A 26,117-nucleotide genomic window follows, 5' to 3' on the forward strand; every position below is an offset into this window, starting at 1 on the left:
CATCTTCACTCATCACTGGGTCAGGAGTGAAAGTGGACTTGGTGATCTCAGCCTCCTCCAGCTCCTGAAGCTGCTCTCCCTCCTGACTGATCCTGAGTTCCTCCTGTTCCTGCTTAATCCTGCTTAATGTTTGTGGGGGGGGGGGGGGGGCTCTGGGTCCTCCGGGTCCAGACTGGTGCTCCACTCCTGCTGGTCAGGGAGAAACTCTTCTTTAACCACCACCAGCAGCTGGACATCTGCAGGAAACAGGAAACACACTGTCAGAACAAACTGTTAAGTGTTAGCATTTAAAAATCTAATCACCATTACAATGGGAGACATTTTGCAGCCCTAATTAATGCCTTTGTTTTTATATTTTCACATTATCTTTCTTAGTCCCACCTATTGTGTATTTGTGTTGGCTCAATTCACCTTATGTAGCCCCGCCCCTTTCCACTTCCAGTTAAAACGTTTTTTCTTCTTCTGGCGTAGCACTAGCTTTAATGTAAAGAATGAATTGTATTTGGGATCGTTCACAGATACACTACGCCTACAGTAGAGAATTACAATACTCTGTTACAAATAAAAATCCTGCATTCAAACCTTATTTAAGTAAAAGTATGCAAGTATTAACAGAACATTTGACGGCACCTTCTTATGTAAAAGTAATGATGGTGCAGTCAAATGTTCCCCGTCGGTGTTTAATGTACACTGAACAAAAATATAAACGCAACACTTTTGTTTTTGCTCCCATTTTTCATGAGATGAACTCAAAGATCTAAAACATTTTCTATATACACAAAATTACCATTTCTCTCAAATATTATTCACAAATCTGAAAACATCTGTGATAGTGAGCACTTCTCCTTTGCCGAGATAATCCAATCCACCTCACAGGTGTGGCATATCAAGATGCTGATTAGACAGCATGATTATTGCACAGGTGTGCCTTAGGCTGGCCACAATAAAAGGTCACTCTGAAATGGTGTAGTCCAAACGATAGCTGGGGATTCTGGGTAGTGTAGTGTCTTCTGCCATCCTTTACTCCGAAAAAATGTGTTTCTCCGAATCGAAGGGGAAAAATACAAAAGCATTGCACACAATTTAAACCAATCAATGTTGTGTAATTAACAAGGATAATCTGGTGTTTTTTTAATCGATGAGTAGTGCAGATATCACTGTAAAATCAATCGACAGTAAGGGGAATACTTACTTCTGGGTGTACAATTCTCCGTTATCCAATGAGAATGGACGCTCACATTGCCCACTGTTTTTTGAGAACAGAAATTGATAAATAATGCACCATAATGCATTCTGACGAAAAATACAAATTATTATGAATACAAATAAAATAAAAGAAGCCTCCCGTGAGTCGACAAGCTATAAAGTAGATTTAAAAAACGTTTTAGCTCACTGCAGGACGTTGTAGAAATGTGTGTGTGCACCACGGCAAAGGAGCCTCTTTCACTTTACGTTGGGGTTGTTTGCGTGGTGCAGACACGTAAATGTAGCAAAGTTAGTGACTCCACCACGCAATGCGGTGTTAAGGAGTGGTGGTGGAGTCACCTATTCTGGTGAGATCAGGTTGCGAAATGCGTGTGTGCACCACGACAAAGGAGCCTCATTCACTTAACATTGGGGTTGTTTGCGTGGTGCAGACACGTAAATGTAGCAAAGTTCGTGACTCCACCACGCAATGTGGTGTTAAGGAGTCGTAGTGCAGTCACGCATTTTTTAAATGGCTAATATTGGCCTACAATACCCCTTTATTGATCAAATAGGAATATAATTGTCTTTTAAAAAACGTAAACTAAAGGGAACAATCTATTTGACACAGCTGAAGCTCTGGCCTTCCTTAAAAACTAAGTCATTTAAATCACAGTTGTATTACACACAATGCACTGTTTTTTGAGAACAAAAATTGGTAAATAATGCACCATAATACATTCTGACGAAAAACAAAAATTATTATGTATACAAATAAAATAAAAGAAGCCTCCCGTGAGTTACTGCAAGCTATAAAGTAGATTTTAAAAACGTTTTATAGAATACAAAGCTCACTGCAGGACGTTGTAGAAATGCGTGTGTGCACCACGACAAAGGAGCCTCATTCACTTTACATTGGGGTTGTTTGCGTGGTGCCGACACGTAAATGTAACAAAGTTAGTGACTCCACCACGCAATGTGGTGTTAAGGAGTCGTGGTGGAGTCACGCATTCTGGTGAGATCAGAGGGAGCTCATCCAGATGAAGCAGCAGATAGCCACGCTGATGCAGCGGTCCAGGGTGAATCCTGCTCAGCTAGAGAGGCCGCAGTCCCGGCTCTCAAAGAAGAAACTGGCAGAGGAGAAGGAAACTAAAGACGAGGAAGAGGCGTTTCTAGTCCAGGAGGAGCGGGTGAAAATGGCCGAAAAGATCCGTCAGAGAGATCGCGTCAGGCAGCAGAACCAGCAGGAGCGCCGGGAGAGGAAGAATCAGATCCCGAAGAGGAAGAAAGGGAAGCTTCATTCTGACTTCACGCCCCCCCTGAGGAAACCAAGGGGAAGCAGAAACCTTGCAGGGAAGCCAAGGTTTTTAAGACACTGTGCTTCCAGGGGAGAGGGGTGAGGAAATGTAAAGGAGGTGATCTCTGGGGCCATAGATCTCGGCCTCCGGGGCCATAGATCTCGGCCTCCGTTACGGATTCTGAAGCTTCATTGGTGGCAAAGTGTATGTAGTTTGTGCATCTGTCTGTGTTTCAGTTTCTCTGTCTCTGTTTTATGTTGAAAAGTGTTCCACCATCCCCATGTCTGTAGTCTGTTGCTGATTGTGTGCACATGTGTCCTGTTGGTTTGATTAGTGTGGGTGTGTATTTAGGCTCTGTTGCCCTGTCTGTTTGGAGGCTGGTAGTGTGGTGGCTGGTGACTGTGCGCACAGGAGCAGCAGATTGAGGCTGTGCCATATCATATGTGTATGAGTTAATAAATGCCCACACTGGGTTGTATTTTTGGACATTCTGCCTCTGCCTCCTTGCTTGGTCGGGACGCTCAATTGTCAGCTTCACAGTATTGCACGGAGAATCAAAATAGTAATTGGGAATATAACAAAACATGATCAAACAGGTTTTATAAAAGGGCGTTTTATTGTAGATAATATTCGCCATCTGCTTGATATGATAGATAATCATGAAGAGGATGGAAAACCAGGACTTTTATTTATTGATGACTTTAAAAAAGCCTTTGATACAGTAAGAGGGGATTTCATTCAAAAATCCCTCCAATTCTTTAATTTTGGGGAAACCATTATACAGTGGGTGAAGGTTTTATATAACCAACCTATATACCAGTAAAATAGTTAATAATGCATATTGATCAAAAAGCTTCAGCCTGTCCAGAGGCGTAGGTCAAGGGTGTCCACTGTCTCCATATCTGTTTCTATTATGCATTGAAATTCTTGCTATCAGAATTAGAAACAATGCATGTATAACAGGCTTAAGATCAAATGAAACAAAAGTAACATTATGCAGATGATGCAGCTTTCTTTCTACAGCCTGAAAAAACAAGAGGGGTCTGCCTGCAGACCTCCACTGTCAGGACAGTTCCGGTGCAGACCTCCACTGTCAGGACACCTCCACTGTCAGTACAGGAAGTGACGATTCTGACGAACACGTTTTTTTCCCCGCCCACCGAACCATCAGAAATGGTTTTTGCAAATCAGTAAGGTAAGGTGCGTGACCTGTTTGCACTATTCAAAACAATGAATACAGTCTAAATGTATTGTTTCGCAGACAAAATAACATTTATCGATATAATGTGTGACCATAGACTGTATATATAAATGGACGTAGGGTCTGTGACGTCACCCATAGGATTCTGCAGAGTTGCCGTGAAGCCCTTAGTAGGCGGAGTCGGCCACTAACGGCTCGACAGTGACGCCAGAGTTCAACTCCCGCCTTCTCCAGCCTGCTCCAAATAAGGGCAAAGAGGCGGAGCCGAGGCGGGACCTGCTGCCACCGAGCTGGATGTTCCAGAGCTAGCTGAAGCTACCAAGCTAAGCTAACATGCTCCCCATCTGCACGCTGCCGTCGCATTTTACTTTTCTAAAGTAAGCGGACATGAAACTATTCAGCAAAACTATAAATAATAATCTAAGTTATTGAGCTTTTAGCATAATACTTCAGAATCTTAAAACCCCTTAACGTTTGTATGCAATTGTGCTAAATTCAACACTGGAATCAAGCAAATATTAATATGTTTGCATGACATTAGTTATTTATATTTTGATATCACTTAACTATACGTTTAATACATTTAAGTCAAGCTAAGGTACATGTGATGGTAGCTAGTTAGCGCTCTTACCTGTGAGGCCTCCTCCAAACAGCATAATAACCAGACTATCATTAAAACTAAGTACCAGTTATAGATCCTTGACTTTAGACAAACAATTCAAAAGACAAAATGTATTTAAAGACCAATCTTTATTTGAATGTGCCTCTTAACCTGAGATATTAGTTATACAGTAATAGTATTGACAATCTAACAAAACTGAGCAACTCAACAGTCAACTTTATGTTTCTTATTGTCTAAAGCATTTATTATTTTCATTTTCCCAATCTCATATTCAGTGTGGACGGATTGAGACAGTCTGGTGTCCAGAGAGCTACAGAGACTTCAGGGAGAAACCTCCGTGTGATGGACGTCCTGTCTGTTGATTTGGAGAGGACTGAGGGTCTTTCCTCTGCGAGGAGGACCAGGGCTGATGAAGGAGCCCATGCTGGGCAAAGCTGATACCAACTGCACAGGCCTAGTCGGTCACTTTATTTGACTAAATGTGTTTAATACATTTAATAGGTTTACACCTTCTGTCCATATGTGCTTTTTATTTAAAACATTTGATTAACTTTTGGTTCACATTTCAATAAATTGTATTTGTATTTGCACTCCTTTTGTCCATTATTCATACTGAAAATGTTAGATTACACATTCACATCTGACTGAAGATTGGCCCCATTTATTTGTGACGTTGCAAAACAAGGTACATGTTGTGAAGCTCATAAAGTGAGGCAAATAGAAATAATCAGCTGATGGAGTGTAGATGTGGAAATAGCTGCATTCGATCAGCTGACTGTTTTTACAATAAAAGTAGTTTCTTAGTGAATGTCCTGTACTGGTCTTAAAATCTCATAACATCAGCTTTTAATGTTCCTCTTGGATGTTCTTCTTGACCCTCAGAGAAGGAGAAAATGTCTTGTCTTTCAGGCATGTCCTTTCCTAACAAAAATGACAGGAAACATAAAACATATTATTGCAGAACAAGTGTGTTATTTATGAAAGTGGTGTGTTTGTGTGTTTAGGGGCTGTAGATATAATTATTTTGTAATTGTAATGTTTTTTTTTAATTTCAACTATGAGCTACAAAGACAATCAGATTATGAATTAACAGTATGAAGTTCATCAACATTGAAATATATGTTATTATCAAAATAATATTGAACTGTTATCAAAACGTAGTGCAACTGTAGAAGCTTGCTCTGTTGTCTCACTGAAAGAATCACTTTTACCACGTTTTTTCAGACAATATTGAGAGATAAATAGTAGCAGTTCTCACTATGTGTTAAATATCTTTGCCTTCAATACATTAAATTAGAAAGCTGACAAAGTCATATTGCTTGTTAACAATAACATCTAAATGTAACTTTTTGCATGGATAAAACCCTCAACTTAACTGATGTGTAGGTGATCTAGTATTTAGTATTGTTTAATGGAATGTATATCAGTGTATTCAAGTCAATACTTCATTCATTTAAACCAAATTCTTTCTTGATTCTTTGTACAGTATGAAAAAAAGAGTCTTTGTACCTGTGCTGAAGTTCACTGCTGTGAGGAGTCCAGTTCTGTCTCTCACTCTCTGGTCCAGCCTGTCTGCATCACCTGGACACTTTAAACAAACAGATATATATGTAAAGTACCATGTGTACAAACAATATAACTGATTCTCTTCTGTTGAACATGTTGGATTGTGTATTGTCCGAGTCAGGGTCCTTTTTATTTTACTGTAACTTTGGAAGTTGTGTTAACAATGCTTACTGTTTATTTGATACCCATTTGGTAATGAAATTAATAAAAACAACAAGGTTTGGGTTCGTTCTTCAGATGACTGTGACGTCAACGTGGAAGCTCAATAATGCTCCAGCTCAACCAACCATATTGTAATATCTAACTAATCATCTTGAAATATGACATTAATTGTAATATACACACATCTTATTGTGAGGTTGATTTCACATACACTACTTCGACGTTAGCTTGTCTACATACTTGAGCATAGCCAATTTAAATTAACCTTAGCGATGCATACAGTTCCTACCTACATAATAAAATATCTCTCTAAGTTACAAGGATGACCTTATTTTATCAACCTCAAGCAGAAGCCGTTTGTTCTACAGTATTATCCCACTTAACGCTTAACACTTGTCTATTTCGTTCTAACCTTTATATACAGTCTATGATTTTAACTTGTAGGCTACGATTAGCATCGTTAGCACCGATGTAGCTACCACTCGCTTACAACTAAACCAAGCCTTAACATTCATTACGTAGCCGATTAAAATCATGAACACATAAATAAGTACTCGAATTTCACTTACCGCAAAACCGCATTCATGCACCGTCTGTTTTAACCGCAGAGCGAGTCACAATAGTCCGATATATAAGCATGAAGAACAAACAACCACGGCCGGCTTCAAGTTGTGTTCCCTGGATGAACTGAGCAGGCAGAGTCCCTGTAGCTTCACGGAGCAGGTAGCAGAGAGACAAGAAGCTAGCAGCAGCAGTCACTTGACAGAGCCGTCACTCAATGTGACCACGCCCTAATTTATGCAAAAACGTTAAGACCTAATAGAAATTAAAGGGTCGTGTTAGAAAACAATTCACTCACAGATCCATAATCATGAAGGTTGAACCTAACTATATTCATAATAATATTTATTGTATCCATGGGTAGAAACATGTTTTTTTCTGCTGTAAAGTTGGGCATTTTAACATGGGGGTCTATGGAAATTGCTCCCTATCGGCCAATATATGAACTGCAGTGTGTGGCACTTCCGTATTGGCATCCCGGCTCTTCCCCAGAGTTTTCCGCTTGTATGTGACCCACTCTATCGAAATCAGTCGGAAGTCGCAACGGCTCATTTCAAAATAAACGTGGATTTACGTAAAAAAACTATTTTTTCGGGGTTCGGGTGTTTTGTTTGATTTGAAACAAACAAAGTCTTGGCTTTCAGAATATGAAACTTGTATTTCCAAAATCACACGATAAATACATTTTTTAAGCTTGTAAGGGACGAAGACAGGCACCGCTCCCTCGCAATCTGCTCTTCCGCAGCGCCGCCCCCCTCCCTCCGGCTGAAATTATGAATGTAAGAGTATAGTAATCATAGATAACACGGCAGGGTCCGTTACAGTTTGTTTTCATCTGATTTCAATTAAACAAAGTCTTGGCTTTCAGAATATTAAACTTGTTTCGGCAAATTCAGGTGATAAATACAACTTTGAAGCTTGTAACGGCATAATTACAAGCGGAGAACGGAGTAATTTAACGTCACTGCAGGCATAACAACAGCCGGTGTTTCTCGTGAGTGTTTTCCCCGGGAAACAAACACAATACACACAAACGCAAAATTACACAAACACACACACATATACACACACACTCGCGAGCTTCCCCTCCAAATGAAAATATCTTCCCTCCGTAGTATTTTGATAATTTGCTCCGCTCAGATCGATGGATTCCAGAGAAGAGGAAACTTTAAAGGACTTTTTCTCAAAATGATGACTCGGTGACAGTCATTATATAATGTGACATATTTCGCTTAATATTTGGAGTACAAAAACAATCCTGATATCATTAGAAAGCTAGGAATAGCTAAGAGAGGCTGTCAAGCTTTGGGAGGAAAAACCTGACGAATGTGACGAGGATGAGATGGAGGCAATCTTGGAGCCATTCAAGTTTAGGTTTGAACATATGGAAGACATGTGGACCTTCTTAAACGAGATCAGAGAAAAAAGAGGGTATCTGGCATTCTGCGAATGCATTTATGTTGTTTGAATAAAGGGCAACAGGAAGTTGGAACACTTTGTCAGTTTTTGTGTGTTTTGCTTTGTTTTGTTTTTCAATGAAGCATTTGATAATTCACCTTGATTATACCATGAACACCACAGAGGAATGTTGGTTTACTTTAAGATAAGCCTTTTATTGTCTCCCGCATCACACCACAAGGGCAATTAAGGAGTCCATCAAGGGGATCTAGCAGAAAAAAATAACTACCAAATATGAAAATAATTGACATTTTAATACACAATGGAATCTAAAATGGATATAATTTCTAGCAAATTGTTTAATATGCAGATTCTTAATCCAATAGTGCAGTAAAGGGAGAAATAAAGTATGTAGAAGTGAAGTGAAACAGTCTATTGTAATAGCAAACAGTAATTAGACTATAGAGCTGTAAGTAACATAATTATACATAACATTTTCAGGCTTATGACATAAATAAGAGGCTAATAATTTTAAGAAAATAAATATGGTTTTAACTAACTTCTACTGCCCTCTTAAGTGGTGTCATGCTGACATAGTTAAAATATGTATCATACAAGTAGACAAATCATCTTGTTATATCAAATACCCACAGCTGTCGGTTAATCATATCATCTGTAGTATATCGTCTTTATTTGTATGTTATTATTCAAAGATAAATAAGGAAGTGTGTGTTATATGGCAGAGGTTTCAGCTCCGATTATTACATCAAAGAGGCTTAATGTTTTCTATTATTTGTATTTCACTATAGCTATCTGGACGGTGTCAAGGTCTAATTTTGACCGAATTAATCAGTAGCGGGTGTAACTAAAATACAAGATGTCGTCTTGTATTTTACAAGATATATATAAATATATACGATTTTATTTCGTATTTGCGTGCATTTCCTGTTTCGGAACTGATATTAACTACAATACAAGGTGTCCCTATATATATATATATATATATATATATATATATGCGGCGGAGGTGGGGAGGTTCCAGCTGGGAACCTCCACCCCGCTGCGGGACCCGTGGCCCCTGGACGGTGCGTCTTGGTCACGCTTCATATCGGCCGGCCGGGAAGGAAGAGACACGCAGAGTGGGGGAAGTCCCCCACCCCTACGCAGCAAACCCTCCCGGCCATCATAGTCGAACCCGCAGTTCGGAGGAACCGACCGTCAGAGCGACAGCACTAGGCCGGGCCGGCGCGGAGGCCCTCCGACAGTGGGTCCCGTTTGCCATTCAATCAGTCAGGGGAGAAAAATGCAACAAAAATTGTCAAAATCCGTTAATATATGGATGAGTGGGGGGCGGGCTGGACACAGGCCGTGGGGTGACACCCTAGACCGGGCAATGTCCCCGGTAGAAACCGGGTGAAATAGCCCAAAAAATAATAAAACCGGGGAAAATAAGGGGGAAAGTGAAAAAAAGTGTCCGAAAATAGGCACTCGTGAGGCGGGCAGAGTCCCCTGTCAACTCCCGTTACATTCCTCCATGGTGTCTTTTGAGTTTATATATAGGCCTACGGTCTATGCTTTTGAGCGAAAAACTTTTACGAGAACCAGGCTGGGGGGTCAAAAGACCTTGACCAAGGCCGACCCAAAGTGCACGGTGGCCGGACTCATCACCTCCGTGATGAGTCTCCATTGTGATTCGGTGGGCGGGAAAAAAAACGTGTTCCTCAGAATCGTCACTTCCTGTACTGACAGTGGAGGTGTTCTAAGAGTGGAGGTCTGCACCAGAACTGTCCTGACAGTGGAGGTCTGCAGGCAGGCTCCTATGGAAAAAACTGCATTAGATGCCCTCATAGTTGATTTAAATAACTTTTCAAAATTAGCTGGGCTAAGGCCTAACTTTGATAAATGCTGTATTATGAGAATAGGAACATTAAAAGGCACATATTTCAAGCTACAATGCTCAGCTCCAGTCAAATGGTGTAATGGTTCAGTGGATGTTCTGGGAGTTCATATTCCAGAAAATCTCAAAGATCTAGTTAAGGTAAATGTTTTGCGAAAAATGCAGAAAACGGAGAAAATAATTCAACCTTGGAAAGGGAAAGCTCTCTCATTACAGGGAAATATTACATTAATTAATGCTCTTGTGATTCCACAGTTTGTTTATCTCTTAATTTCACTTCCCTCCCAGAGGCGTCTTTTTTGAAAAGCTTTGAACAACGAATGTTTAAGTTCATCTGGAATAATAAGCCTGCCAAGATAAAAAGGCAATACATATATAATACACTTGAAAATGGTGGACTAAACTTAAAAAAGGTGGCAGCAATGAATTCATCCTTAAAAGCATCTTGGATTAATAAAATGTATCATAATAGTCTTTGGAGAACAAGTCAGAACTTATTTTCAGGGCACTTGTTTTTTGACTGTAAACTGTTTCCCTTTTTCCAATTAAAATCTCACCACTGTGATGGTTATTCAAATACATATTAATAGAAATCTCACCATTTGTTAGAGATGCATTGAAGGCTTGGTTGAGTTTCCAGTATTACCCCAGATACACCAGAATAAATCCAAAATCAATTAGTATGGTTGAACTCAGAAGTAGATGGAAAACCACTATTATGGGAAAGTCTCCTGAGAAAGGGAATTATTTTCATGAATGATTTACTAGATAGCACAGGTAATTTAATTTCATATCAGTGTTTTCGCTGTATGTATGGTCAGATATGTGACTTCCTTCACTTTAACCAGCTGCTTTCAGCTATTCCAACTAACTGGAAATGCAAATTAAAAAAAGATGGAAACCGACAACAGGTCTGTACACCTCATACAAGAAGTCAGAAATGGCTTTCAAAAATGAAAATAAATAGAATAATTTATAATCACTGTTTACAGAGCAAGGGCCTTACTGCTTTTCCTCATGCGGTCTGTTCTTTCTGGGAAGAAGAATTTAATATTCTGATACCCTGGAAACCATTTTTTAGAACCATATACAAAACAACAATTGATTCCTATTCAAGAATCTTCCAACTGAAGATCTTTTACAATATTATCGCTACAAAAAACAACTCACCACTTTTAATATTGAACCGTCACCACTTTGTAGATTCTGTGAGGAGGAAGAGGAAGACCAGATGCATTTATTTTTGTATTGTCCATACGTTGCAAGACTGTGGACTGAGATTCAAAATTGGCTTAAGACACTTTATATTGATTTTGCATTTACTCCCTCTGGTCTTTTGTTTGGGCTTTTGGATGAGGACAATACACAGTTGATGAATACAATTATTCTTCGGGCAAAAATACTTATTTTCAAAACTCAATCAAGGGGAAATCAGAATTTAAGGTGTGTGAAAAGTAGATTAAAAATAAAATTTATTTTGGAAAGGATGATTGCCACAACAAATCAAAGGATGGCTCAACACACCATGAAATGGGAAACAATCAGCTCTAGCGAAGAGTGGGATAAAAAGGAATAATAAATGCTTTTGATGATATTGTACTGTCAACCTATTTTTTGTTTTGTTTATGAAATGTTGAAGTGACCAACTGACTGTAATTTATTATTTTTGTTTCTGTTTTTTTTGTGTCTGAGATAGGAATGTCTCTTTTTGTTATTGTAATGTCCATGTTTTGTGTCTGTAGCCTCTACAATAAATTAAACACAATTGAAAAAACTCAAAATCATATTCATAAACCATGAATAAAACCTGCTATGTATATCAGGAAAAATAAAATAAAGCTGTGAAACAATCTCAATAATTGGCAGAAAAAATGTAAGGGTTTTTTAATTGACATAAAAGGATACATGTTGAGATAGGGAGTTCTAATATCTTAAGAGAAGAGTTTGAATATTAAAAAAACACAAACTCTTTTGGCTCCTTCCTGTCTTTCTACTTGGTCTTTCTTGGCTTTGTTCTGGCTATCTTCTAGCTCTATTCAGGTTTTTGGAGTTTTTTTCTAGCTCTGTCCCTGATCATGATCAGAACCTGAAGGCTCTATATGGACTATCTTCTGGTTCTTTTTGGGATCCATCCACTATCTCTTGTCTCTGTCCAGTGAATTACACTTTTGTTACTGGAGCAGGTGAAGCATACAACAGATACTTTCAGCATTATCGGAGCACAAAGTGGAAGCTTGGATGAAACACAGCGGACTTCTAAACAATGAACACCCGCAACTTGGAAGAACTGAAGTTGGGTTTAATGCGTTCTAATATTGCAATGCAAACCCATGATGTAATGACAGTAATTAAGAATAATTTAGTGATTGAATGCTCATTTCAGTAGATTTAATCAAACAAAACATAAACATATTGGACATGGCCTCAAGACTGTAACCTCTTCACATTCTGTTGAAATGGTCAATTACTAGCCATATCTTACACATTGCTGTTTTGAATCATTAATATGTGGATGACAGTTGAACTGGATGATTTAACATGTATGCCATCTGCTGGAAAGAAGACGTATCGCACTGTTGGCGTTGTTTAGACAACAAAAACGGAATGAAGCTCTCATTTCATAAACAATATTTGAGTACAGACACCGTCCTGCAGAGAGCACACTACCCAACAGCACGTTTTTGGTCTAGCGTCACTTTACAAAACATTTGCATTAAGACACTGATGTCGCGTTTCCACTGCAGCGGGTAGCTCGCTTTAAGCATGCAGAGCCGTGCGGGGCCCGTTTTTGGCCCAACAGCACGTTTTTGGTCTAGCATCACTTTATAAGACTAGCTGGTCCCTTGTAAAGGTGAGTCCACCTTAAATGAGCAGTCGGTAAACAGCAAGTGAAAGGCAGGACAAAGGAACTTGGTCCTGAGGAGATGTAACGATTATTAAACAAGAAATAGTCGAGTCAAGGGGTCAAAGAAAATGAAGATTTGTGATTATTAGCGAATCGGTTGCAGGTGGGTGAAATCAGGCTTAGGGAGTAACGTATTACATGTAACGGCATTAGGTCATCAGGATACAAAATAGACAAATGTATTCCCTTACAGTTACAAAAGCAGCTGACGACCAACACACTTATGTCTTTTGAAACGATTATACCATTTAAATCTTTTGTCACAAACATTGCAGCTCTATTTTTCCTCTCCTGTGTGGACTCTCATGTGTGTCTTTAAACTATCACTCCGTGAAAAAGCTTTCTTACAGACTGAGCAGCTGTGTGCTTTCTCTCCTGTGTGGACTCTCGTGTGTTTCTTTAAATTTCCACTATTTGAAAAAGCTTTCTTACAGACTGAGCAGCTGAATGGTTTCTCTCCTGCGTGGACTCTCGAGTGGTCCTTTAGATGTGCACTCTGTGAAAAAGCTTTCTTACAGACTGAGCAGCTGTGTGGTTTCTCTCCTGTGTGGACTCTCCTGTGTGCCTTTAAATGTGCACTTCGTGAAAAAGCTTTCTTACAGACTGAGCAGCTGTGTGCTTTCTCTCCTGTGTGGACTCTCATGTGTGTCTTTAAATTTCCACTCAGTGAAAAAGCTTTCTTACAGACTGAGCAGCTGTGTGGTTTCTCTCCTGTGTGGACTCTCATGTGTGCCTTTAAATCTGCACTCTGTGAAAAAGCTTTCTTACAGACTGAGCAGCTGTGTGCTTTCTCTCCTGTGTGGACTCTCATGTGTTTCTTTAAATTTCCACTATTTGAAAAAGCTTTCTTACAGACTGAGCAGCTGAATGGTTTCTGTCCTGCGTGGACTCTCGAGTGGTCCTTTAGATGTGCACTCTGTGAAAAAGCTTTCTTACAGACTGAGCAGCTGTGTGGTTTCTCTCCTGTGTGGACTCTCGTGTGTGCCTTTAAATGTGCACTTCGTGAAAAAGCTTTCTTACAGACTGAGCAGCTGTGTGGTTTCTCTCCTGTGTGGACTCTCGTGTGTGCCTTTAAATGTGCACTTCGTGAAAAAGCTTTCTTACAGACTGAGCAGCTGTGTGCTTTCTCTCCTGTGTGGACTCTCATGTGTGTCTTTAAATTTCCACTCAGTGAAAAAGCTTTCTTACAAACTGAGCAGCTGTGTGGTTTCTCTCCTGTGTGGACTCTCATGTGTGCCTTTAAATCTGCACTCTGTGAAAAAGCTTTCTTACAGACTGAGCAGCTGTGTGCTTTCTCTCCTGTGTGGACTCTCGTGTGTTTCTTTAAATTTCCACTATTTGAAAAAGCTTTCTTACAGACTGAGCAGCTGAATGGTTTCTGTCCTGCGTGGACTCTCCAGTGGTCCTTTAGATGTGCACTCTGTGAAAAAGCTTTCTTACAGACTGAGCAGCTGTGTGGTTTCTCTCCTGTGTGGACTCTCGTGTGTGCCTTTAAATGTGCACTTCGTGAAAAAGCTTTCTTACAGACTGAGCAGCTGTGTGGTTTCTCTCCTGTGTGGACTCTCGTGTGTGCCTTTAAATGTGCACTTTGTGAAAAAGCTTTCTTACAGACTGAGCAGCTGAATGGTTTCTCTCCTGTGTGGACTCTCGTGTGTTCCTTTAAATGCGCACTTCGTGAAAAAGCTTTCTTACAGACTGAGCAGCTGTGTGGTTTCTCTCCTGTGTGGACTCTCGTGTGTGCCTTTAAATGTGCACTTCGTGAAAAAGCTTTCTTACAGACTGAGCAGCTGAATGGTTTCTCTCCTGTGTGGACTCTCGTGTGTGCTTTTAAATTCCCACTCTGTGAAAAAGCTTTCTTACAGACTGTGCAGCTGAATGGTTTATTTTCAGCACTAGGTTGTGGATCACTGACTGATTCATGTCTATTTTTCAGTGAGTGTGAGCCTGATGCAGGTTCTCTGGCCTCCTTCCAATCAGCACAGTCTTCAGTGCCAGGTTCAGAAGAGTCTCCAGTGTCATCCTCAGTCTTTGGTTGTAAACTGCTCTCTGGATCTGAGCTCCTGGCTGGTTCTGGTCCTCGACAGTCATCTCCATCAGCTTCTGTTTCCATGTGTTCAGTTTGTCTTTGATGAGGCTGAGAGGACTGAGGTTTCTCTTTATCATCTTCACTCTTCACAGGGTCAGGAGTGAAAGTGGACTTGGTGATCTCAGCCTCCTCCAGCTCCTGAAGCTGCTCTCCCTCCTGACTGATCCTGAGTTCCTCCTGTCCCTGCTTAATGTGTGGGGGGGGCTCTGGATCCTCCGGGTCCAGACTGGTGCTCCACTCCTGCTGGTCAGGGAGAAACTCTTCTTTAACCACCACCAGCAGCTGGACATCTGCAGGAAACAGGAAACACACAGTCAGAACAAACTGTTAAGTGTTAGCATTTAAAAATCTAATCACCATTACAATGGGAGACATTTTTGCAGCCCTAATTAATGCCTTTGTTTTTATATTTTCACATTATCTTTCTTAGTCCCACCTATTGTGTATTTGTGTTGGCTCAATTCACCTTATGTAGCCCAGCTACTTTCCACTTCCAGTTAAAAATGAAAACGTTTTTTCTTCTTCCGGCGTAGCACTAGCTGCAATGTAAACAATTAATTGTATTTGGGATCGTTCACAGATACACTACGCCTACAGTAGAGAATTGCAATACTCTGTTACAAATAAAAATCCTGCATTCAAACCTTATTTAAGTAAAAGTATGCAAGTATTAACCTGTTAAGCCCCGAGCCTGTTTTTTAGGTCTCAGGCTCGAAAATGACATTCCCAGAACAAATGACCATATCTTCCCTTCTAAAAGGGTTACATTAATAATCTTTGTTCCCAAAGCAAGGTTACACCTGTGAGTTGGATGTAGAAGTGTCAGAATCAATAGATTTTTTTATTTTAAAGTAAATTCAGATTGAACACAGTAAAACAATATTTAAATTATTGTGTCCGTCCAAAACAAATAAAATTACTTAGTGAAAACCACCCTTGAATGATGGGATGGTAGACTAAAAGCTTTAGGAATCCAAACTACAACATATAATAAGTACCCTTGTATCAAGATTGATGCAAAACAAGTGAAATTTGACCTTTTTAGAAAGATTTAGCAAAAAAACGCACTTCTGGGGTCATTTGGGTGGATTTGACCTACAGTTGCAAGAAAAAGTATGTGAACCCTTTGGAATTACCTGGATTTCTGCATAAGTTGGTCATAAAATGTGTTCTGATCTTCATCTAAGTCACAACAATAGACAAACACAGTCTGCTTAAACTAATACCACACAAACAATTATATGTTTTCATGTTTTTTTTTACACACCATGTAAACATTCACAGTGCAGGGTGGAAACAAAATGTGAACCCCTAGGCTAAAGACTTCTTCAAGAGCTACTTGGAGTCAGGAGTCAGTCAACCTGGAGTCCAATCAATGAGACGAGATAGGAGGTGTTGGTTAAAGCTGCCCTGCCCTATCAAAAATACACACCAGTTTTGAATTTGCTATTCTTAAGAAGCATTGCCAGATGTGAACCATGCCTCGCACAAAAGAGCTCTCAGAAGACCAACGAATAAGAATTGTTGACTTGCATAAAGCTGGAAAGGGTTACAAAAGTATCTCTGAAAGCCTTGATGTTCATCAGTCCACGGTAAGACACATTGTCTATAAATGGAGAAAGTTCAGCACTGTTGCTACTCTCCCTAGGAGTGGCCGTCCTGTAAAGATGACTGCAAGAGCACAGCGCAGAATGCTCAATGAGGTGAAGAAGAATCCTAGAGTGTCAGCCAGAGTCCTGCATCGGGTCGGGTACCCGACGGGTGACCCGCAAAAAAGGTGATTTTCCTGGTTCGGTTCTGGGTAAAACAAAGATGATGCGGGTCGGGTCGCGGGTATTGCATAATAAATATATTAAAAATAATAGTAATTTAGTTTAATGTTTAAATCCTCAGACCTCTCCCCCGCGGGACCGCGCATAATCATAACCTCTGCAACGCATCAATCTGCTGCTGTGCGCGCCACATTCTAAATGGCTGAGGTGAAGCTCTCTAGCGGAGAATACAGCATTTTCAATAACACTTCCTCAAGAGCCAAATCCAACGTCTGGGAGGCTTTTGGTGTCATCCTAGATGGAGAAAAGAACCAACATCCCACACTTTTTGAGACAAATATGCAACTGCGTGTGTTAATAATTGCACATTTTCACTGCTCATAGGCTATGCGGGTTCTGGTCGGGTTGCGGATCTTGTGCCGACGGGTCGGGTGGGGTTGCGGAACTAATTGGCAATATGTGCGGGTAGCGGGGCGGGTTCGGTATTGCACGTCGCGGGTGCGGGGCGGGAGCGGGTCTTGAAAATCAGACCCGTGCAGGACTCTGGTGTCAGCTAGAGACTTAAAGAAATCTCTGGCACATGCTAACATCTCTGTTGACGAATCTACGATACGAAAAACACTGAACAAGAATGGAGTTCATGGGAGGACACCACGGAGGAAGCCACTGCTGTCCAGAAAAAACATTGCTGCACGTTTGAAGTTTGCAAAAGAGCACCTGGATGTTCCACAGCACTACTGGCAAAATATTCTGTGGACAGATGAAACCAAAGTTGAGTTGTTTGGAAGGAACACACAACGCTATGTGTGGAGAATCCAAAGCGTTCACATACTTTTTCTTGCAACTGTATCTCTGGCCCCCCTTGCTCGATTTTGCTGAATGACATCTCTTTCTAACCGTCAGAGCCAATGGAATCGAGGGAAACTCCCACATACTCCTTATTTGGTAATGTGTGTGTGTGTGAGACTGACGCATAGCCAAAACCGGAAGCTGTGATACTCTGGTGGCTACCATTAGCAGCTAACTTTTACTCTCCGATTTTTACATAAAAATGGAATTATGGATTATAAATTAAAAAAATTATTCCACAGAAACATTATCAACCTATGGATTAACCGATTCAACCGCATTTTTTCTCGTTTTAATGCCATTGAACCAGTCTTTTGATCAGATTGATAGCTAAGGTGAGACGATCTCCCGTAAAAGCTACGTAAAGGTACGTGTTGTGATGTCTGTGTTTGCTTCCTCTGTCGCGAGTTTGGATCACTCAGTGATGATACTATAGTTAAATAATCTGTGGAACCTCAGCTTTAATCGGATATCTTGTATGTGCAGCTACGATAAGTAATAAGGGTACTTTTATCTTGAGTTCTGTGCCAAAGTGCGTTAGCATTTTTCGCTCAGGAGTCATTTAGATGCTTCTTATGAGACTTGTGTTTTGTTTTGGTAAAAATGGTTTGTATCGTCAGTTAGCTGAGATTATTCCCATTAATCTGGTAGAACATATTAATAGGTTCTTAAATATTAAGATCCCCTGAGACACAGTGTAGTGAAAAAAAAAAAAAAAAAGTACCCGCCGAGGGGGACCTTGGGGCTTAACAGGTTAACAGAACATTTGACGGCACCTTCTTATGTAAAAGTAATGATGGTGCAGTAAAATGTTCCCTTACGGTGTTTAATGTAGGATGTTTCTTGATTATTTCGTATTTTGCATTTTACTGCTGTACATGTTCAAAGTTGCGCTTGTATAAATGATTATAGATGAGGGAACCTGCTAAATATTAAAATGTGTGTGTTTTATTACCAGTTAAAGTTTGGACACACCTTCTCATTCAATGTTTTTTGTTTATTTTAACCTGTTTCTACTTTGTAGATTAATACTGAAGACATCAAAACTATGAAAGAACACATATGGAATTATCTAGTTAACAAAAAAGTGTTAAAAAATCAAGAATATGATTTTTATTTTAGATTCTTCAAAGTAGCTCCCTTTTGCCTTGATGAGAGCTTTGCACCCTCTTGGCTTCTCTCAGTCAGCTTCATGAGGTGGAAACCTGGAATGGTTTTCAATGAACACGTGTGCCTTGTCAAGAGTCAATGTGTGGAATGACTTGCCGTCTTAATGTGTTTGAGACCATCAGTTGTGTTGTGCAGAGGTAGAATTAGTGCACAGTGGAAAGCCCTATTTGACTGCTGTTTTAATCCATATTATAGCAAGAACGACTCAACCCAGTAAAGAGAAACGACCGTCCATCATCACTTTAAGAAATGAAGGTCAGTCGATCCGGAAAATGTCAAGAACTTTGAATGTATCCTCAAGTGCAGTCGCAAAAACCATCGAATGCTATGATGAGACTGGCTCTCATGAGGACCCCCCCGGGAAAGGAAGAGCAAGAGTTACCTCTGCTGCAGAGGATAAATACATCAGAGTTACCAGCCTCAGAAACCACAATTAAAAGCACCTCAGATTAGAGCCCACATAGATGATCAAAGAGCTCAAGGAGCAGACAATCTTAAAGGTCCCATGACATGGCCATTTCTACTGATCATAATTCCATTGTTGAGGTCTACTAGAATATATTTACATTGTTCCAAAACCACATTGGTTTCTCATACAGCATCCCTGTATAGTATGTGTATTCACTCTCTGTCCTACACGCCTTGTTGGAGCTCCTGCTGCTCCAGCTGACTCAGATAAGGAAATATATGATACATTATGATAATAATAATACAATTTATTTTTAGGCGCCTTTCATGACACCCAAGGACACCGTACAATTTGTTTAAAAAAAAGGAACATTTAAAAATTTAAAAATAAATTTAAAAAAACGCGAATAGGCAACAGAACATGATAAAAACACAAACAGGAAATCATGGAGGAGACAGTCAAGTGGACACAAATGAAACATATAATGGGGAGCACTACAGTGAGTAAGCAGATTTGAACAGGTGGGTTTTTAATTGGGATATGAATATGGTGATTGTGTCTGACTGTCGGATGTGCGGGGGGGGGAGGGAGTTCCAGAGTCTGGGAGCAGTGCAGCTAAAAGCCCGAGCACCCATGGTGACGAGGCGTGGGGTGGGGACGGTCAGCAGATCAGCAGAGGAGGAGCGGAGGGAGCGAGAGGGGGTGTACTCCTGAAGAAGGTCAGCCAGATAGGGGGGGGGGGGGGGGGGGGGGGGGGCAGGTTATGTAGGGCTTTGTAAGTGAGCAGTAGGTTTTTGAAGTTTATATGGGATTGAACAGGGAGCCAGTGGAGTTCGATGAGGATGGGGGTGATGTGTTCGGACTGGGAGGCCTTGGTGCCGGTGATGATCCGGGCTGCGGAGTTCTGTATGATTTGTAGTTTATTGATGAGCTTGGTGGTGATGCCTGAGAGGATGGCGTTACAGTCGTCGATGCGGGACGTGACAAATGCATTGACCAGGACTTCAGTGTTTGATTGAGAAAGGGATGGGCGGAGTCTGGAGATGTTGCGTATGTGGAAGAAGGCAGTCCGGGTGATGTTATTTATGTGAGGTGAAAATTAGAGGGAGCTGTCCAGGATGACACCAAGGCTCTTAACTTGGCCAAAGAAGGGGATGGAGTAGCCATCAATGATGAGGTTGGAGGCAGGGGAGGAGGAGGTTTTGGAGAGGGTGGTTTTGGTGCCAACCAGCAGGGCTTCGGTTTTGCTGCTGTTGAGTTTTAGGAAGTTCCTACTCATCCAGCTCCTGATGTCCTGAAGGCAGCTGGTGAGAGAGGTTGGGGGGAGGGCAGTGTTGGGTTTGCTGGAAATGTAGATCTGAGTATCGTCGGCGTAACAGTGGAAATGGACATTATGATGACGGAGGATAGTGCCAAGGGGGAGTAGGTAGATAATAAACAGGAGTGGACCCAATACTGACCCCTGAGGAACACCATGTGAGACAGTGGAGCAGCTTGACCGGTGGGTGCTGAGACGGACATATTGTTTTCTGTCTGTGAGGTAGGATGAAAACCATGAGTGCAGTACCAGTGATCCCAATGTCTGCCAAACATTTGATAAGCAGTGCGTGTGAGATGGTGTCAAAGGCAGCTGTGAGGTCAAGGAGGATTAGGATGGTGAGCAGTCCAGAGTCAGCTGCACGGAGGAGGTCGTTGGTGATTTTTACCAGCGCTGTTTCGGTGCTGTGCTTTGAGCGGAAACCCGATTGGAAGGGTTCATGAAGGTTGTTTTTGTCCAGGTGTTGTTGAAGTTGGTCGCAACCACTCTTTCAAGGGTTTTTGAGATGAAGGAGAGGTTAGAGATGGGCCTGTAGTTATTCAGGTCATCTCGGTCAGCTCCAGGTTTTTTGAGTGTTGGTGTTATTGCAGCAGTTTTGAGGTTTGGCGGTACAGTTCCAGTTGCGAGGGACGAGTTAATGATTCTTGTGATCAAGGGGCAAGTAAAGGGCACACAGGGTTTAACGAGGGCAGTGGGGAGTGGGTCGAGCTGACAGGTAGTATGTTTGGATTTACGGATAAGCTCAGTGATGGAGAACTCAGTAGCTGCCGATAAATTGGACAGGGTGGGGATTAGCTGGTGACAGGTGGAGCTCAGCCACTGTGGGTCGTCTTTGGAGGTTGTAGATGCAGCCAGTTGTAGGTGGATGGTGTTGATTTTGCTACTGAAGAAATTCAGAAACTCATTGCAGTCATCAGATGAGATGTCTGTGGGGAGGGTTGTGGTAGGTTGAAGTAGGTGTCTGACGGTTGAGAAGAGGTTGCTTGTGTTACCTTTTCCAGAATTATGATGTGATATGCTGCGGACTGTACTGTTACTTTGATCCGGTTACTTATGTTGTGGCAGATATTTAATTAAGCTTTCTAAACGCTAATGTTATGTTAGTCAGATTGCTCTGAAGATGGGAGGTGATATTCTATTAATGTTCACGTTCACACAGTCAGTTGATTTGCCGTCTTTCCTGCAACGGTAGTTTTTCTGTATTTCCTTTCTCCTGTAATATGACTTGATCGCTTTAAACTCCGCACACTGAGCTCTGATTGGTCAGCAGGCAGTGTTTTCACTGAGTTGAGCTCTTAGCCTGCAACCTAACCTGCTCCGGGGCAGGTTAGCTACACAGCATAAGTTACCATGGAGATCTAGCTTGCTAAAAAAGGGGGGGGGGCGTTTGCTGGTGTCACTGTTGGTGATTTATTCAGAATTCAAGGCACCCTTAACCAGCATGGCTACCACAGCCTTCTGCAGTAGCCAGCAAAATATAAATCATATTCTGGATTTTTTAACACTTTTTTGTTTACTAGATAATTCCATATGTGTTATTTTATAGTTTAGATGTATTCAGTATAAATCTACAAAGTAGAACCAATTTAAATAAATACAAAACTTTGAATGAGAAGATGTGCCCAAACTTTTGACTGCGTCTAAGGGTGCATTCACACCTAATAGTCCGCTTTCTGGTGCGCACCAGACGACAGTTTGTTACATTGTTTCATTTTTCAGAAGGTTCGGTTTGCGTTCACATGGGCAAAACTCAAACGGACTATAAACTTTAAACACAAGTCATGTGCTCAGAAATGCTGTTCAGCAATTGGTCAGACATTAAGGGCGTAACAACACAAATCCCGGCAATTTCTACTGGAGCCTCCGCCATGGAGCATCGACACTTTCGGCAGGTTATTCTCATGCTGCTGTTAATCTGGAGATCAACAGACACTAGCGGCCCGGCCGCGCATATGATTATATAATCAGACAACGTCCGTTAAAAAACATTATAACATAATGAGAGATGTTCTGCAGTAAGGAGGGGCGTTTCACTGACGACAGGTGTTCTTACTTTTATGTAGTTGACAGAGCATTTTTACTTTACACGACACTGTTCAACACTTCATTCTGCTTCACTCTTTAAGTTAACAACTGTGGATGTCTTAAAAGACTCTTTCGGTAGAGATTTTGAAGACATCCGCGTTCTTGTGACACGTAAATACTACGCTTCCTATGTTTTGGTGCGGACTGCATTCACACCAGCAATGAACCGCTCCAGAGTTTGCAAGCAAGCGCGCCGAGACCACCTATTTTAGCGGACCAGAGTCCGGTTGTTTAGTTCACTTCAGAGGTCTCGGTCTGTGTTCACACCGCCCGAAAGGAATTGCACAAAGCGGCTAAACGCACCAGGGTTCCATTCAACCGGACTATACAAGGCAGGTGTGAACGCACCAATACTAGTGTATATCTCTCTCAAAATGTATATTCTGTCAGCGACGTGCAGTCAGGGGAGGCAGAGCCTCACCTGTCATACTCCAATGTAACGGAAAAACAACTAAAGAAAAACTAAATAGTAATAATAATAAAATGTCTCCACTGATCTGTTTTGTAAATGTGATTTATGTATAATTCCAATCGCTTTTTATGGTCAAAATCAGCAAATTTGCCGAGCTCCGCTACAACTACGGGGAGCGATGAGGAGTGAGGCAGGGACGAGCTCTGCCTCTCGTAAGCCCAAAGTAACTGGCTGGAGCGCGGGCACTAATTTAGCGCGGGCACTTATTTTGTGAGCGCGCTCAAGCCAGTTACTGTGTGGTGAGGTGAGGCACAGATGAGCTCTGCCTCACCTCAGAATGCGTCACCCCACAGAAACTGGCTGGAAAGCGGGCCCTAAGCGCATGCCTGCACCATCTCACTGTATGTCACCAATGTAATGTTTGTAAATCCCTTTATTACATTTATCCTCGCCATCAGTCTCTAAATAACTTATTTCACGTATATATGATATTTAGGCTCGCTGGTCTCATCATACAACGGCAATGAAAAAAGCACCAGGGGAGGCAGCCATAACCTCTGCCGCACTGAAGGGGGCGCAAGTGAGCCCAAAGGTTCTTGTTGCTACGGTTATTCTACGCAGAGACGGAACGCAAACAACAAACTAGACTTTTGAAACTAGAGGAAGATAAGGAGGACTTTTACAAAAAAGTAATAGAGATTGTTGTCCAGAAGGATAGCATGGACTTCATCTTCAAGTCAAGGTAAGACCACAATTGTAATGCAAATGGAATCTTACTAAGAAAGAACAATCCAATATTTAAATTGTGGGTAGGCCTATCCTTTTGTTGAACGGTCTGTTTAAAATGAATTGAAGCATCAGACTAAAAAAGCTTTTGAAAATAACCGAATATTTCGATTAAGGTCAAAATATAATATTTGTAAATCTGACTCTGAAAGAGTCAGTGCCTCACCATCCATGAACCTCACCGCACGTCACTGTATTCTGTGTATATCTATATATATATATATATAGAGAGAGAATATATTATAAATACATGTTGGCAATAATTGATTGATGAGATGTTACATTAATTTATATTAACATTGTAATTACTTAATGACCTTTGTACTAGTTCCCCTATTCTTTAACAAGTAACATTTTAGATGTGTTTAATTTATTATTGAAAATATTTATTCATTGATTTCTTTATGAATTATCCAAGCGCAATTTGAATTAATCCAAAGTATTTATTTGTATTAGCTATTTCACATTTAAAAATAAAAGGTGAATAAAGAAGCACATTAAAACTAAATTATCAAATGATGTCACAGTTAACCAACTAGTGCCTACATGTATGGGTAATATTTAAATCAGTAAATTAAATGGCATATTATTCAATGTATGTATTTTTATAAAATATATTTATTTTGGTAGGTTTGCTCTTCCGTAATACATTTTAATTATCATAATAAAGTACATGTGTCTAATAATACTTACATACAGTACTTTAACTTGTAAATCCAATCAAAGTTTATTTATAAAGCACATTTAAAAGCGACATTTTTGGTCGGGCCAAAGTGCTGTACATGTAATAAATACTACAATCACATAAAAACACATTACTACAATCACAATAAAAGACAATAAATTACAACAGATATAAAAAACACAGGGAAAAGTCAGGAGTCGTGCTCCGCTCTGACTAAAAGGCCAGGGAGAAGAAGTGTGTTTTAAGAGTAGATTTAAAAACCCCTAGGGTCTTGGCCGACCTCACATGGAGGGGCAGAGTGTTCCAGAGCCTAGGGCCAGCTGCTGCGAAGGCTCGGTGCCCTCGGGTTTTGAGCCTGGTCTTGGGCACTACCAGCAGCTCTGGCTGGGGTGTAGCGCTGGAGGAGTTCAGCTATATAGGCCGGAGCCAGCCCATTTAGGGCTTTGAAAACAATAATGGAGTATTTTCAGTGTGGTGTTTGTACTTTTACTTCAGGATCTACTACCTGCAGCAAGTGCTGATAAAGGGTCTAAAGTGTTATTAAAGTGATAATAAAGTGCTACTGAAGAGTGTAAAGTGTTAATTAAGGGTAAAGGGAACAGACCTGCTCTGTGTATCCGAAGCTGAGGCTGTAAAACAGCGTCCAGAAGTTTCTGGAGTCTCTTGTTCTCCTCTTTGGAAAGAGACAGCTCCTCTTCGAGCTCGGCTATCGTTTTTTCAAACAAAGCAAATATCTCTTCAGCAGCAGCAGTGAGTCGCTGCTTCTTCAACGACAGCAGCATTTGGACTTTACTCATGTTTACTAGATCACCTTTTTCCTGCAAACTCCGTTAAACACACCGTTTCTCTCTCCATCAAACTCTCAATCTGACTGGCGTTGCTAACGTGTTTCCAGCTAGCATGCTAAGCTAGCTCCTATAGTCCGAGGTAAACGCTCCAGAAAAAAGAGCACACAGTCCATTCAGAGGTTTATCCAAACACACAGATGATGGATCAGTAGTGCTGGAGCTCACACACACTTTCTCAGGAACACAGAGAGAGAGAGAGAGAACCGTAGCGACGAGACGCCGTTACCGAATAAAATGTGGGACGAACAACTGGTGATATCTTCTTCTTCTCTTGTTTTTAGCGGATTGCAAACAACTTAAAAAGGTGCATACCGCCACCTACTGTACTAGAGTATGAATCACCACATCATTCCAACGCTTTAACCTATGATCTAAACACAATTAAAATCAATCAATCAATCAATAAAACCATGAAATAAATAAAACAAAAATACAAATCTATGTTCTTTCCTGACCTAATGTTAAAATTATTTTTCCTACCCCAGTTTCACTCAATAATTTAAACAGTGCCTTTCTGGTAGCTCTTACTCCCTCTCCTTTTGTTCCCAAAACACCAACCACACTCCATTCCTTCTCTGCCTCTAAAACTTTAGCCTTTAATTGTTCTCTTTCCGCTTTATAGATGTCACAATGTAACAAGATATGTTCTACATCTTCTTTTACTGCACAGTTCCCACACTTGTTACTGTCACTTTTCCCCATGATATACAGCGTACTATTCAAAGCTGTGTGATTTATTCTGAGTCTAGCCATCATGATTTCCTCCCTTCTGTTTCTTTCTTTATGAATATGAATTGTAATTGTACTTTGTACTTTGTGATAGTCCTTGCCTTTCTGGTCTTTCTCCCACCTTTTCTGCCAGATCTCCATCCCTTTTTTCTTAATGACTGCTTTTCCTTCTC

At 40.8% G+C, this 26,117-nt stretch overlaps 1 protein-coding gene across 1 annotated transcript; it reads right to left on the bottom strand.

The window, feature by feature from the left end:
- Window positions 1-12,256: 12,256 nt before the first annotated feature.
- LOC117559511 (zinc finger protein 271-like) lies at window positions 12,257-25,468 on the bottom strand. The gene is made up of 2 exons (XM_034236305.1): window positions 24,972-25,468; window positions 12,257-15,171 (listed from the first exon to the last, which is right to left on the bottom strand). The coding sequence occupies exons 1-2, from the start codon at window positions 25,162-25,164 to the stop codon at window positions 13,073-13,075; spliced, it is 2,292 nt and encodes a 763-aa protein (XP_034092196.1). The 5' UTR covers window positions 25,165-25,468; the 3' UTR covers window positions 12,257-13,072.
- Between the last annotated feature and the right edge of the window lie 649 nt (window positions 25,469-26,117).

Source organism: Gymnodraco acuticeps, unplaced genomic scaffold, assembly GCF_902827175.1.
Source record: "Gymnodraco acuticeps unplaced genomic scaffold, fGymAcu1.1, whole genome shotgun sequence".
Lineage (NCBI taxonomy): Eukaryota > Metazoa > Chordata > Actinopteri > Perciformes > Bathydraconidae > Gymnodraco > Gymnodraco acuticeps.